The sequence below is a fragment of the Lissotriton vulgaris genome, chromosome 2_1 (genome assembly GCF_964263255.1).
Source record: "Lissotriton vulgaris chromosome 2_1, aLisVul1.2, whole genome shotgun sequence".
NCBI lineage: Eukaryota > Metazoa > Chordata > Amphibia > Caudata > Salamandridae > Lissotriton > Lissotriton vulgaris.
Window position 1 is genome coordinate 2,041,797,235 of NC_141687.1, and position 14,400 is coordinate 2,041,811,634.

Sequence of the window (14,400 nt, forward strand, 5' to 3'; positions counted from 1 at the left end):
TAATCCTAACGTAGAAGCTGGCACAGAACTCATCTCTTTGTTTCAAGATTTAGATTTTCCAAGCTGTCATACAATTTGTTTTGTGTTGATAAAGTTTCCCAAGATGGCTGTGCAAAAAGCATCCCAGGTTCCATTATAAGACAGTTTTTCATTACATTTTTGTATTTGTTTAGTTGTTGTTCACTTTTTCTACAGCACCCTACGTAGCCGTGACCCTCCTGTGAACCTTACGAAAGATGAGATCATAATGGAGCTGAAAGTTGAGCTTGAACGTTCGCTTTCCAGTAACAAAATAAAAAGAAATCAAGTTTCACAATTGCAACAGAATCTAAAAGAACATCAAGATAAAATAGAAGAGCTCAAGAAGCAGTTGGAGAAAACTGAACGAACTGCAAGGGATTATGAGGTTTGTGTATTTTAAATGCTTTTGGCAACTGTATTGCATTGATATTTGTATAGCGCTTAACATTCCCCTGAGAAGCCCAAATTGGTTTCTGGATTGTGGAGTAAGTAATAACTGCATGGTGCATAATTTATCTAGCATGTTATTTAGTGCTTCGGTTCAGAGCAAATTAGAGTAACAGACTTTTTTAAATTGTATTCTAAATTATTTTTTAATATTGCTTCTACAGTGATTATTGTGGCATTGTCTCTAGTCAGGAGCCGCAGGAAGCTCAACTTGAACCTCATTTGGTATTGGTATTTATTTTCTGAAAGGTTGGTTTTTCCATAAAGATAAGAAGAAAAATGGACAGTGGGCAGTGAAGAGTGCTCGATAATGGAAATGTAAAATGAGCATATGTTGGGATTGTGTGGCAAGGAATTGGAGATTAAGAAATCTCGATGGGTTTGGACATCAGGGAATCCATGGCACATAAATTAATCCACCATGTATATGCCCTTCAGAGTTAAACACGTGTAGGTTTGTGAAGTGAAATGCAGAGTGTTTTTAGCAAATACTCATACATTAATAAAATCACACACACATTGTGACATGTTATCCTAGAACCAAATGCAGCAGTTTGGTTCTGCTCTGGGTCAGTGTGAAGTTATAGTATGATGTTGGAGCTTCCTGATTTATCGTCTGCCGATTAGAAAGAGGTTAAGATCCGTGGAGAAACAGTCTATATTGCGCTCTCATCCTAGTTCTGGGAGGTGAGACTCACCATTTGTTTGGAGGGTCTGGGTAAATGGACGAGGGTTGTTTATCTTGGTTGCCTCAGGCGCTGGGTCATAATATTTAGATTCTAGGCCTCTTTTCCTTTCCATTCCTTCAGAGCATCCAGTACCATAATCTCATTAGCCATTAACGAAGGCAACCTTTACCGAAGATCAATGGCTATTCTTTTAGACATTAAGGAGGTTTGAGGACAATTCCTATGTTGATAATTGTGAGACAGTGCCTCTTTATGTTGACATGATCAGCCCCCACTTTTTGTCTGGACAGTGCTGTGGTCTGGCAGCCGAGTTCTGAATCCGGTGTAGTCTTTTCATGGTCGTTAAAGGTGATCCGTGGTGGAGGCTATTGGCGTAATTGAGTTTGGACAGAACAAGGGACTTGGTAGCTTGGACCTTGTGTGGAAATCCCAAATGAGGGAAAATTCATTGCAGCGTTTTTATAGTAGCAAAGCTTGATCTTGCTAGTTTATCCACTTGGGCATTCATCGACAGCTTGGAGTCCATGGTCATTCCGAGGTTTCTTACTTCCTTCGATACTTTAGGCAGTGATTTCAGTTCCAGGCCATGCGGCAAGCGGGTTGTAATGTTTCCAATTGCCACACGTGAGTATTTCAGTTTATGAAGCATTCAATTTGAGATGGCTCCAGGTCATCCACTGATCCACAGCTTTGAGACAGCTGAAAATTGGTGATTTTCCAATGTCTTTGGGGCATTCCAATTGAAGGAGTATTTGCTTTGCCTTGAGGTTTCTTCGCCACCTGAATTTAATTGAATTGAATTGAATGTAGTCTTGTAAAGCGCAGACTTAGCCCAAGAACATCAAGGCGCTGGTGCGGAACAGCCGCACACCGGAAAAATGGAGCTTAAACAAAGGTATCAGGAAAAAGCCAGGTTTTTAAGGCCTTGCGAAATAACAAAAGAGAGGCCTGACCGGGGATCTCTAAAGGAAGAGAGTTCCACAATTTGGGCGCTGCCGTGGAGAAAGTTCTGCTACCCCATTTGACCTTCTGAAACCTAGGGACAACAAGAAGGTTATTATGTAAGGATCGAAGTGGTCTACTGGGGGCTAATGCTGGACAAGCGACTTGATGTCTTCAGGGCCGGCATCATAAAAGGCTTCATGGGTCAGACACAGGATCTTGAAAGTGATCCTGCGGTCCATCGGAAGCCAGTGCAGGCTCCTAAGCGTGGCCTTGCCTGAATTGTGTCTAGGAAGATTCAGCACCAGCCTTGCTGCCGCGTTCTGTGCCATTTGGAGCCGATGGATAAAGCTCTTGTTAATGTCCATATTAAGGGCATTGCAATAGTCCAGTCTGGAGGTCACTAATGCCATAGTGGCCTACTTACGTGCATCAGGGAAAAGGTAGTGGGAGATCTTCCTGAGGATCCTAATAATACCGAAACAGGTGGAAACAGTCCTGTTTACCTGAAGATCTAAGGAGAGGGAAGTATCCACTATCACCCCCAAGTTTTTCCCATGGGAGGCCAGGCAAGGGCACTCCCTGAGCACGGACGGCCACCACTCACTGGGCCAGATTTCCTGATCTTTCGCAAAAATCAAGAGCTCAGTCTTCTCTACATTCAACTTCAGGAAATTCTCCACCATCCATTGGGGAAACAGCCTCCATACAGTTCCTGAAATTAAGGTCACAACCCTTTACCATATGTGTAATAGAGACCATTATTTGGGTGTCATCCGCATATGACAACACCTCTAACCCAAATGATCTCACTACGCTTGAAAGGGGGGCCACATAAATGTTAAAAAGCGTGGGGCTTAAAGAGGAGTCCTGTGGGACCCCACAGTGCAAGGGATTAGGAGCAGAGAGGAACTGGCCCATCTTCACCCTCAGTTCTCTTTCGCAGAGAAAGGAGGCAAGGAGACTCAGAGCGGAGCCCTCGACACTTATCTCTCCTAAATGAGACATCAGTATATGGGGAGACAGGGAGTCGAAGGCTGCGGTGAGATCTAACAGAATCAAGAGAGTGGTATGGCCGGTGTCAACCTGGGTGCAGATGTTATTAAGGACTGCCGTAAGGGCAGTCTCCGTGCTATGCTGTCTCCTGAAGCTGTGTTGGGATCTGTCCAGAAGGTGGTGGTCCTTTAAATAAGTACTGAGGTGGAGATTTAAATGAGCCTCCAACATCTTAGCAGGGGCAGGCAGTAAGGAAATGGGTTTCTTTAAAAGAGGCTTCACAATCGCTGACTTCCACACGGAGGGATAGACTCCCTCAGAGATGGCACGGTTCACAACCTCCATAAGAGGAGGAATAACAGCTTCCCGGCAGGCTTTAAACACCTTAAGAAAGGGGTCTTCAAAGTGTGGGGCGCGACCCCCAGGGGGGCCGTGGAGTGATGGAGCATTCCGATCACACTTCTGCCCGGGCCCATCTGACTACAGGGATTCAGCCCCCCTCCTCCCCCATAGTGTGTCTCAGCTCGAGCTGCTGTGAGCTGCGCTGGGCTGTGTCTGCAGTCTTATCTCCGGTACAAAAGGGGGTGGTGATGAACGGAGCATCTGAATCAATCAAACACTCAAACCCAGTCAAAAGATCTGGGTTTAATCCATAACCGTTCTTTAGCCCACTCTGCCACCCCAGACATGGCTATATGCAAATCAGTCTGACCCTGTGCCTCATGGGAACAGTCCAGCCCGAACTGCCAAGCCATGTCTTCCCTGGACCGGAAACAAGCTTCCGAGGACCGGTTTCTGCCATTCCAGCCGTCTTCAGCCCGGCTTGCTTGTATCCAGTGGCAAAGTGAGCAAGGGACTCATGTCTGAGCATACCCTGCCACACTTATGGCGGCCAAAAGCGGTACAAAAGGGGGGGGTGATGGACGGAGCATCTGAATCAATCAAACACTCACACCCAGTCAAAAGATCTGGGTTTAATCCATCACCGTTCTTTAGCCCACTCTGCCACCCCAGTTCAGACATGGCTATATGCAAATCAGTCCCTTGCTAACTTTGCCACTGGATTCAAGCAAGCCAGGCTGAAGACGGCTGGAATGCCAGAAACCGGTCCTCGGAAGCTTGTTTCCGGTCCAGGGAAGACATGGCTTGGCAGTTCGGGCTGGACTGTTCCCATGAGGCACAGGGTCAGACTGATTTGCTTATAGCCATGTCTGAACTGGGGTGGCCGAGTGGGCTAAAGAACGGTGATGGATTAAACCCAGATCTTTTGACTGGGTGTGAGTGTTTGATTGATTCAGATGCTCCGTCCATCACCACCCCCTTTTGTACCGCTTTTGGCCGCCATAAGTGTGGCAGGGTATGCTCAGACGTGAGTCCCTTGCTCATTTTGCCACTGGATTCAAGCAAGCCGGGCTGAAGACGGCTGGAATGCCAGAAACCGGTCCTCGGAAGCTAGTTTCCGGTCCAGGGAAGACATGGCTTGGCAGTTTGGGCTGGACTGTTCCCATGAGGCACAGGGTCAGAGACTGATTTGCATATAGCCATGTCTGAACTGGGGTCGCAGAGTGGGCTAAAGAACGGTGATGGATTAAACCCAGATCTTTTGACTGAGTGTGAGTGTTTGATTGATTCAGATGCTCCGTCCATCACCACCAACTTTTGTACTGCAGTCTTATCTCCAGCACAGCCCGGCACCCCTGAGTTTTTCACAGGTCGTTAAAGACCATTTGCATATTTACATACTTTTTGAAAACTGGTTACTGATGCTTAGTTTTTTTTATAGTTCCAGTACCCCCTGGGCCCCAACTCAGCCTTTTCCTCACATTTGTATTTTACATTTACTGCAATAGTGGGAGAATGCATTTCATGAAAAGAAATATAAAGTAGGGTTGCCAGAAGAAAAAAATACCAGCCATTTCTCTTGTAACACACTGTTTGCTACCTCTCACATTTTGTTTGCTTTAGATACTTGCACAAGTGTCACCATTGCTTTCATAACGTCTGTTCTTATGCTGGAGTGTCTGCCATTTATTGCAGTATTCTACCTTTATTTATACTTTATACGCTTTTGTAACCTGCACACATATCACCTTTTCCTCCTGTAATGTACCGTTTAGCACCTCTTGTATTTTGGTTGCTAACTATTGTCACTTTTGCCTCATGTAACTTAACGTTTGCTTTTGTGATTTGTTCACTTGTAATTTTCTCCTCATGTATCATTACTGTTCCTATTGTGAAGCGCTCTGACACCTTCGGGTAAAGTCCGCGCTATATACAAACGCATAAATAAATACATTTGTAATGTGACTTTTCTGTCCTTTTTCCCTTAATTATCATTCATGGATCATTGAGGCAGACCTAGAACACAATTAAAAGTGCTTTCTATTTAGATTTGCTGTTCCCAGTATGCACAGATGAGTGCTGAAATATACAGCTTTAGGTGACTGCTTATTTTTGTCTTGTCTGGGACATCAAAATAATGAGCAGGCCACCCTAACCTTAGGACTGGAAGTGTGTTGCAAGATCAGCATATTATTTATTGTTGTTGTAAAGCTTTTATTTCGACATATTTGTCATAAAGCCATAAAAACATATAAATACATTCACATTCATGATTTAGAAAAGATAACATAATTACCAAAAAAAGTGCAATAAGTACATGTATGGCGCTCCAAGACATCATCGGAGGATATGTGCAATTTATGTAAAGGTACATTACTATTTCATTATGTATAATATGACATACTGAGTACAATGTGCTACCATTTAAAATTTAGTTACAAGACCGGAATCTAAAAAACCTATGTACATGATATAAATAATTAAAATGCCAGTAATAAAAAACTTGTTTTAACATGTTTATAAGTTTCAGAGATTCCTTATGGAGTTAAGTGCTATGTTTTAACCCCCAGTTTCTTTCTAGTCAAGCAGACACTGAGGAGGTACCTACTGACTCCAATAGCTACCAACTGAGAAGTTGTGGATTTAAGTATCCTCTCTGCCTCTTTGTAAGTTCTTAAACCCAGATTATTACATAGTGGTTTGATCCATTTCGTACGTTGGTGTTTGTACACTGGACAAAAGAAGAGAATATGAGCCTCCTCTTCTTTATGATTAAGTTCACACAATTTACAGTTGTACGAATCATTCCCCATGGTTTTTCCCCATCGGCAGGTATTTGCATTTATTTGTAAAACGCCGTACCTATATTGTAAGTATACAGTTTTGGCCAAGGGTGGCTCAATTTCATCCATAAACTGTTCAAACATGGGAATGTCCTTAAATTGCAGAAACTTCTGAGTTAGGGAACCAGTACCACGTTCGTGTGAATATGCATTATTAACAACATAGGACCAAAAGGCAGTTTTTACCTGTTCTTTACAATTAATTGGTAGTAGAAGTGGGTTAATCCAAAAGTGTGAAAGACCTATTTTTGTGAACCAATTGGATATATGTCTCAGCCATTTGATTGAGTTAAATGTATCCAGTTCCATGATTTCCAATAAACCATTTCTATAGTCAGTAAGTTCCGGGGTAGTCCATAATCTAACCCAGTAAAGAAGTGGCCTTAACCAGCATAAAAGGTCTGTACGTTTTACATTAATGTCCAAGTAAACAGGCACTAAAGGCGTTCTTAAGGGTAGTCTTAGTAGTCGCCTAAAGAACGCGTTCTCATCAATGTCAAAGGTCTTGTTTGAGTGTGGCCCCCAGATCTCAGCCCCATATATGGCTGCGGATTGAGCTTTTGCTTTGAATACTTCCATCGCAGGAGTTATAGCTTTGGAAGCACTCCCTCCATGTATCTTTAAAATAGGAAGTGAACTGTGTTTGAATGTCAGCCTGCTTTTTTCCAGTTGTTTTTTCCAGGTCATCTTACTATCAAGCCTGATACCCAGGTAATCAAAAAATTCCACGTACTCTAGTTTAATGTTTTTTATGGCCAAGTTCTTCTTAAAAGTTTTTGGGGGATTAATGGCCATATACTTAATTTTTAATGAATTGATTTCTAGCCCTTTTACTTCGCAATAACTATTGAATTGGTTTATTAAGTTTTGTAGTCCTTTGGGGGTTTGCGATATTAGGATGGTGTAATCGGCGAATAGCAATGGTGTAATTGCCTCATTACACAGTTTCGGAGAATCGTGGTTACATTGTGTCATTCACAAATAAAGAAAAAAGGGTGGGGGCCAGCACACACCCTTGTCGTACCCCCCTTCTTTTTACTGGTATGGCCTGGGTAAGTTCGCCATTTCTTCCCCACCTTACTTTAGCGAAGTTATCTGTGTGAAGCTTTATAAGGTTTGATAGCAATTCGCCCGGGACACCCATATTCCTCAAAGTATCCCAAAGTAGGGGACGTGGAACAAGATCAAACGCTGCACGTAGATCCATAAATGCTACGTAAAGGCTACCCTTCTTTAATTGTACATATTTCCAACTGATGCACATAAACCTGTACACCTGGTCCACAGTACTTGTCTTAATTTTAAACCCTGCTTGATATTTTAAGAGGATTTTAGATTCCTCTATCCAGTCTAAAAGTCGGTTTAAAATATGCCTGGCAAAAATTTTCTGTAAAATATCAATTAAACTAATCGGTCTGTAATTGGCTGGATTATAGCGATCCCCTTTTTTATAAATGGTAACTATTCCGCCCCCTTCCACGTTTCAGGAATTGGGGTCCCTGCCAATATTGAGTTGCACAAAAAATTTATATAGGGGCACCATACTTCAGTATTATGTGTAAGTAAGTCCCCAGGCAATTTGTCAGGCCCTGGTGCCTTACCCGCCTTAATTGCATTTATTGCACGTAGGGTCTCATTGGCACTAAATTGGAAAGAACTAGTACACAAGGGCAACGCAGTTTCTGGATTGTTTGGGCCTAGGAACACATCTGCCGAGTCATACAACTTTACAAAATGGTCATACCAAATTTTCTCGTCAAGGAAAAAGTCCCTGTTGGAGCGACCCGTTTTTTTGTTTTTTTATATCAAACTCCAAAAGGTACTTTGGCCGTGCTTCCTAGCAGCATTTAGGAGATCTTCCCAGACCGAGTTATCCCATTCCTTTTTTGCACTAGAGAGGAGTCTTTTATATTCATGTCTACACTCTCTTACCCTCATCTGATCCTTGGATTTAACAGCATTGACTAAGTTACTTTTCGCTAGGCGACACTGTTTATTGTACCACGGTGTCTCTAGTTCGAGTTGCCTGCTTATGTTGCTTTTATCATTGCTACATGTTTTGCTCAGGAGGGGAATTAATGATTCTACCAGGTGATTGTGCATTTTGAGAACTTCCTGGGAACCCAAGCACAAATTATTATATAAGGGGATCGTATCTGAGAAGGTGTTATAAATACCTAGTATATCTTTTTTTGCTAGTATGTGTGGCCACTTTATAGCCCTTCTGTTGTTAGAGACCTCGACCTCTCCCACCTCCCTGATAGATTCAGTTTCCCCAAGTGATGTCAAAAACGGGTTAGTAAGTAACCCCAGTTGTAGAGGGAAGTGGTCGCTTTCAGGCCTATTCACAACTTTAAAGGCCAACAATAGGTGCCACAAATTGGTTGTAATCAGCATGAAGTCAATCAGTGATTTGGAAATCCCCTTACCATATGTATAATTTGCAGGTTTATCGGGGTCAAGACGACCATTACATGCCCTTAGATCATTAGACACAGTTAGTTCGAAAATCTGCATGGCTGCCACTGAACTTTTAACTAGATTTGCACTATCTAGAGAAGGAATGTCACGAGCCCTGTCTTCGTTTTCTAGTACATTTTCAAGCCCCGATACAGGTTCAAATTGGCAGTTAAAATCCCCGCCTATAATAATTTGGGAGTTTATTTCCTCCACCCTCGATCCCTGATTAATGTCATAATAGCAATAGTTTAACTTATATCTTAAACTCTACGCCGCCGTCAATAATATGTTGAGTTAAATGCACCCTGCATTCAGAGAACTCACTTCTCATTCTCGCACTTCACTTTCACCCTCACCCTGCACTCACAGCGATCACAATGCACTCACACTGATCACCCTGCACTCACATCATTTACCCTCTCACCCTGCACTCACAGTGATCACTCTGCAATAACAATGCACTTGCGTTGTTCACCCTGTACCTCACTCAGCCTGCAGTCACACTACTCATCCTGCACTCATGTGAGACCTCATTCACCTGTCCCCTCACTGCTCAATTTGCAACTCGCTCAAACAAGGCCATCATTAGCCATGCATTCATTCATCCCACTCTGCACTTATATCCACACCCAAATTCATATAACCACCTCACTCACCCTGCAGTCACTCCTCTTTCCCTACTCTCATTCTGTTGCATCGCTCACCGGGCACTCACATGGGCACTTTTCTCATCCACAGAGTGCAGACGGTTAATGTGCCTGCTACAAAGAATATGTATTATGCAGATCACAGAACTGAGTGTGAGTAAACTATGCGTAGCACTATAAAAAAAAATGTGTGTCAGAAAGGTGCTACGGAGAGATGAGGTGCATTGTTGGTGCCACTGCAACTTTAACCACCCACCCATTGCCTTGCCTGTGCGGCCAATGACAATACCTATGCAACTACCAACCATAACACTGTACAAGTGTGACTATTTCCAGCCCCCAAAGCTATAAGAATGGCATGGATGTCAGGAGTTTATCGTTTTTAATGTATATTGAATTAATAAACAGCTGTTCTGCTCATCTCTAAATTACACAGACAGAGCCACCATGTGGCAGACGGTCATAGTGCCAGTGTGTACAATTAGGTGCCAGTGCAGAGCACCGGAAACCACCTGCTCTAATTAAGCACTGGTGCTGAGGTAACAGTGGAGAGGGACATTTGTTCAAGAAGGTGTGAAAGAACAAAGCAGAGATGTGAAAGATGAATTGGGGGACTGGAGAGGTGTAAGATACAAATAGACAACAATTTGAATGGAGAGACTTGAGGTGAATGAGAAGTGCAGATGGGCACAGGCGGTGACGGGCCAGAGAGGCCATGAGATAAATGCGAGAAACTGTTAGAGATGAGGGCAGTGAAAAGACAGAATGGCAAGAGGTGATTAAGGGTGAAGTGAGAAGTTGAATGGGGAGAGTTCAGAAGTTGTAAATAGGGGTGAAAGAAAATGCCAGCAATATGAGAGAGGGATACGGGGTTGGGAGAGGAGAGAGGGATGGAAGGGAAGGGGTGAGATGAAAGCGGCATGGGTAAATTGCTCAACTCTGCACAAGACCACCAGGGTTTTAAGGGACCCCTGCTGCTCCCGGCCAGGGCCAGGTGAGCTTCTAATGTGGCAACACGTATTTCTGCGGAGTGAAAGGCCCATCACAAAGGTTGATGAGGTGAAATCTTTCCTCTGTTATTGTGTGCAAAAAATGTCAAAATAATGAAGCAATTCCATCCCAAAATAACGAGGCATCACATAACCTTATTTACATTTTCCTCCCACACAATTTAGTCAAGCCTTTTGTGTAATTTGGTCATTACCTGCCTCGTAATTCCAGAAGCCCTGCCTACAGATTTAGAAATGTTTGTCAGGAGGGGGTCCTTACGACTGAAAATGTTGACAGGGGGGGTCTTGGCGCCCACAAGTTTGAAGACCTCTGCCTTAAGAGGACAAGGGACCAAAGGAGAGCCTGAGTTGACGCTATCAAGAAGCCAGTCAACCATCTCTGGTGACAGCAGGGGAAAGCTGAAAAGTCTCGGGGTCAGCCCCCTAGGCAGACTCTCTCCTAAGGGGGTAGGGATTGGAATGCCGAACTGATATAAGAGTTTGCTGTTTCTAGTAAAACGTAAATCTCCGAAATTTTAGTATGGTAAAAGCCAGAGATTTTATCACAAAGTTCCTGGGATCCTTCTATGGGTCTGCTACCTGTGGAGAGGTTAAAGAATCAATGATCTTAAAGAGATACCTAGAGGAGTTTAATAAGGCTGTAACCCCAGAGAAGTATGATCAGGGAATGCCCTATCACTAGATTGGTCAGGGACATTTGCATACGCTTTTCCACCATACCTCTAATCCAAAGAGTTCTGGAAATAGCCAGACAACCAGGGACAAACCTAATTCTCATTGATCCACAATGGGCCAGACAAACATGGAATTAAAGTCTGCTAGAACTGTCCAAAGGACGAATAATCAAACTCCGAGTGGACAAGGACCTACTAACTATGCAACAGTTCCAAATCTTCCACTCGGAGGCAGCCACTGGCTTTACTGAACACAAGAGTGTTTGGTACCAAACTACTCCTCAAAATAAACCCACACTGATGCCAGCTGTAGGTGCCCCCTGAAAACCTACTGACCCTGGTGTGGGCACTGGCTGGCTTTAGGCAACCTGCCACACACAGACCTGTTTCTGTATCCCTGGGTGGAGAGCCTCTGCTCTCAGGTACCAGAAACCGTGCACATCCTGGGCAAAGGTGTTGCACCTCCTCCCCCAGGATAGGCGAGTGGTCGAAGGGAAAGCTTCAAAGGCCACCACTTTCATAATGCGACCCCCCCCCCCTTCCTCCACCCAGCCTCTGCTGCTAACAGCAGATAGCTGCCCCCGGTTTAAACCCCGCACTTTGGGTGGGAGAACTGGCGGGAAAACTTAGAAAGGCTAGGCAGTGTGCCCACCTTTGCCAGCTCCACCCCTTAGGTGGAGGAGGCGAAGTTAAGCACACTTTTCAGCACCCTCCATCTTGAAAATGAGGGGACTCCTCCAACCAGTGCTAGTCCTTTGCCCCCTCCCACAGGAGGGTTGCTTATTAGTGGGTGTAGTCACCCCAGGTAAGGTGCCCATTTTCCCTACTACTACTCCGAAAAACGCCCTCTACATTTAGTATTTAGGTGGCTCTACCACACCTAGTAACTAGATTCCTGCAACCTACGAAGAAGACGCTGTGCATCTAAGCCTGAAGACAAATACTCACTTGACCCCAGCCCTACTGGCTTGTCTCCAGCTTTAAAGACTCAGCAAAAAAGACAACGCCTATCCTGTGGCCAGCAACTTCCAGAAACTCGAGGAAGACTGCCTGCTCTTCAACAAAGACCAGATCTTCAGAGGACAGCGGCCCTGTCCAGAAGAATCCAACTACAAGGACTCCTGATCTAGCTGGAACCATGAGTCCTGCCCACTCTGCACCCAACACCCACGGGCAGAGTCTGAGTGACTCAACTGTCCAGCGAAGTCTTCCTATCGATCTTGACCTCGGATCCAGACATGTCTGATCACTCCTGGACCCCAAGTTAACGCCAGCAGCCTGAATCCATAGGCTGCCCCGGACCACGACTAGCTCCGGTAAGAAGTCTCAGACGTCTACAAGCAACGCTGCACCCGAAGCCCCTGTGCCTTGATGAGCTCAATCAATGGAGTCCCTACGACCCCCTACATCTCTGCTTACCTCTGATATCGTTGGTCTCTGTCCTGCAACCTCCATTGCGACGCCTGCAGCCTGTTTGTGAAAAGCAGAATCCAGATTGAAAGCATTGGGCGCCTGATGCTGAAATTGCAGCCTATACCCGGCCGCCACTGTGCCGCTGGTGGTGTATGTTTGGTGCTGTTTTGTGCCCCCACAACCCCCTCCTTGTGCTTAACCTAACCCCCAAATGTTGGCCTCTGCAATCGATTTACCTACATGCAAGCAGTGTGGCTCCGAGCAGCCCGAGTCTCCATTGAAACACTTTGAGCCGAACTCCGATTCTTACCTCTGCACCCAGCCGCCCTGGTGCTGCTGGTGGTGCAGTTTTGGTACTCAACCTGACCCTTGCCTTTTGCTGACCTTTTGTCCCGAAGGCTGGAACTGTAAGTATATACCTATCCATTTAACTGCTTTATTGTTTTCATCCATAGGACAACATTGAACTGCTCAGAAATTGTTCTAAGTGTTGACTTTTGGAAGTTGAAAGTATTTCTATTGTAAAACTTGCTTCCCTTATTGCAAAGATCTTGGTCTTAAGATAAAGTACTAACAAAGCTTATTTTTCAAAAATTGGTGTGGATCTCCTTTTTGAGTCGTGTGTCCATTATTGGTCAATGTTGTGCAACAAATGTCTTACTCTCCTGTGTTAACCCCAAGGCTGCTAGCCTACACTACCACTAATAGAGAACCTTTTGGTGAACCCCTGGACTCTGTGCACTGTATAACCACCTAGTGCCATACCATATATAGCCAGCTTCCTACAATAATCTTACTATGAAAGAGGTTTCATACTCATTATGTACTTTTGGGGGGATTGTCTGTTACTGTTTTTAACAATTGATCCATAAACCCTTAAATTTGGTGCTTACAAGGGAGAAAATATACCACTATGTGGAAGCTACTGAAAAGCACCTGTCTAGTTCCATGTCTGTGGGTTTTAGTATGACTTTTTTAATCTATGTAAGTCTCATAACCATTGTGATGGCCTTCCAGTTAAAGATGATTGGGCAGGGAATACAGTCTAAGGGAAGTCTTATTTACATTCCTTTCTTGCATCTATTTGGTGCACATTTCACTTTAGATCGAACAGTGTCGGTTCGGATGATGAGAGCTGTAAAAACTCCATAATGAGGAAACTGTGGTGTTCCTTACTTTGGGGAGCACCATAGTCTACCAAAGGTGCGTTGAGCCATAAAACCCACTCCTCTTCAATTAAGACTGTCTTAATTGGGAAGCAGTGGACATGGCACCATTGCACTTGTTGCCCTGAAGACACTTATGCCCCTTGTTAAGTCTTGGTCTTAAAAGGTTTCAAGTTCCTTCTCTCACAGTATTTCGTTTCAAACAGTTTTGAAATTTCAAAATGCAAGTGCAAACTATTAATCTAGGTATTTACATACAGTTCAGCTATCTACATTTATGTATCTGAAATACTTTATTTTTTGTTTTACATAACAAGATTTTAAATGGTGTCAACCATTCATTTTTTCTACATATAGGTTAGAGCTGACAGCATGGAAAAACATTTGGACACCTTTTGGCCCTATTCGTCTGCCCCAAATGAAGGACTGAATGAAGCCATTCAGAAACTAAAAAATGAGAACCTAGCTTTGCAAAAGCAAGTCGAGGTAATTTTTGTTAATGAGATCCTGTAAAGTAAATTTTGAAACAAATGTTGCATTGTGCATTTTAGTTTAAAAAAAAAATCTGTGTTTTGGAACTTTTTTTTACATTAAATATCCATATTGCAACTCTGATTTCTGTCACCTTTGAATCGGAGTTACAAATTGCATAATATCATCAGCATGTAAATGTTGTGTAGCACTTGACTGACTTTTTTGAAATTTCAGCTTTTTAATGCAGCCTTCTTCAAATGTATTTGCATAAGTTTT

General features: G+C 43.7%; 1 protein-coding gene across 1 annotated transcript in view; it reads left to right on the top strand.

The window, feature by feature from the left end:
• The window catches only part of CEP152 (centrosomal protein 152), an 804,909-nt gene that overhangs the window by 302,839 nt on the left and 487,670 nt on the right, over window positions 1-14,400 (top strand). The window contains exons 13-14 of the mRNA XM_086958276.1: window positions 196-406; window positions 14,008-14,136. Coding sequence (XP_086814402.1) covers window positions 196-406; window positions 14,008-14,136 — 340 coding nt within the window. The remainder of the gene's footprint in view (window positions 1-195; window positions 407-14,007; window positions 14,137-14,400) is intronic.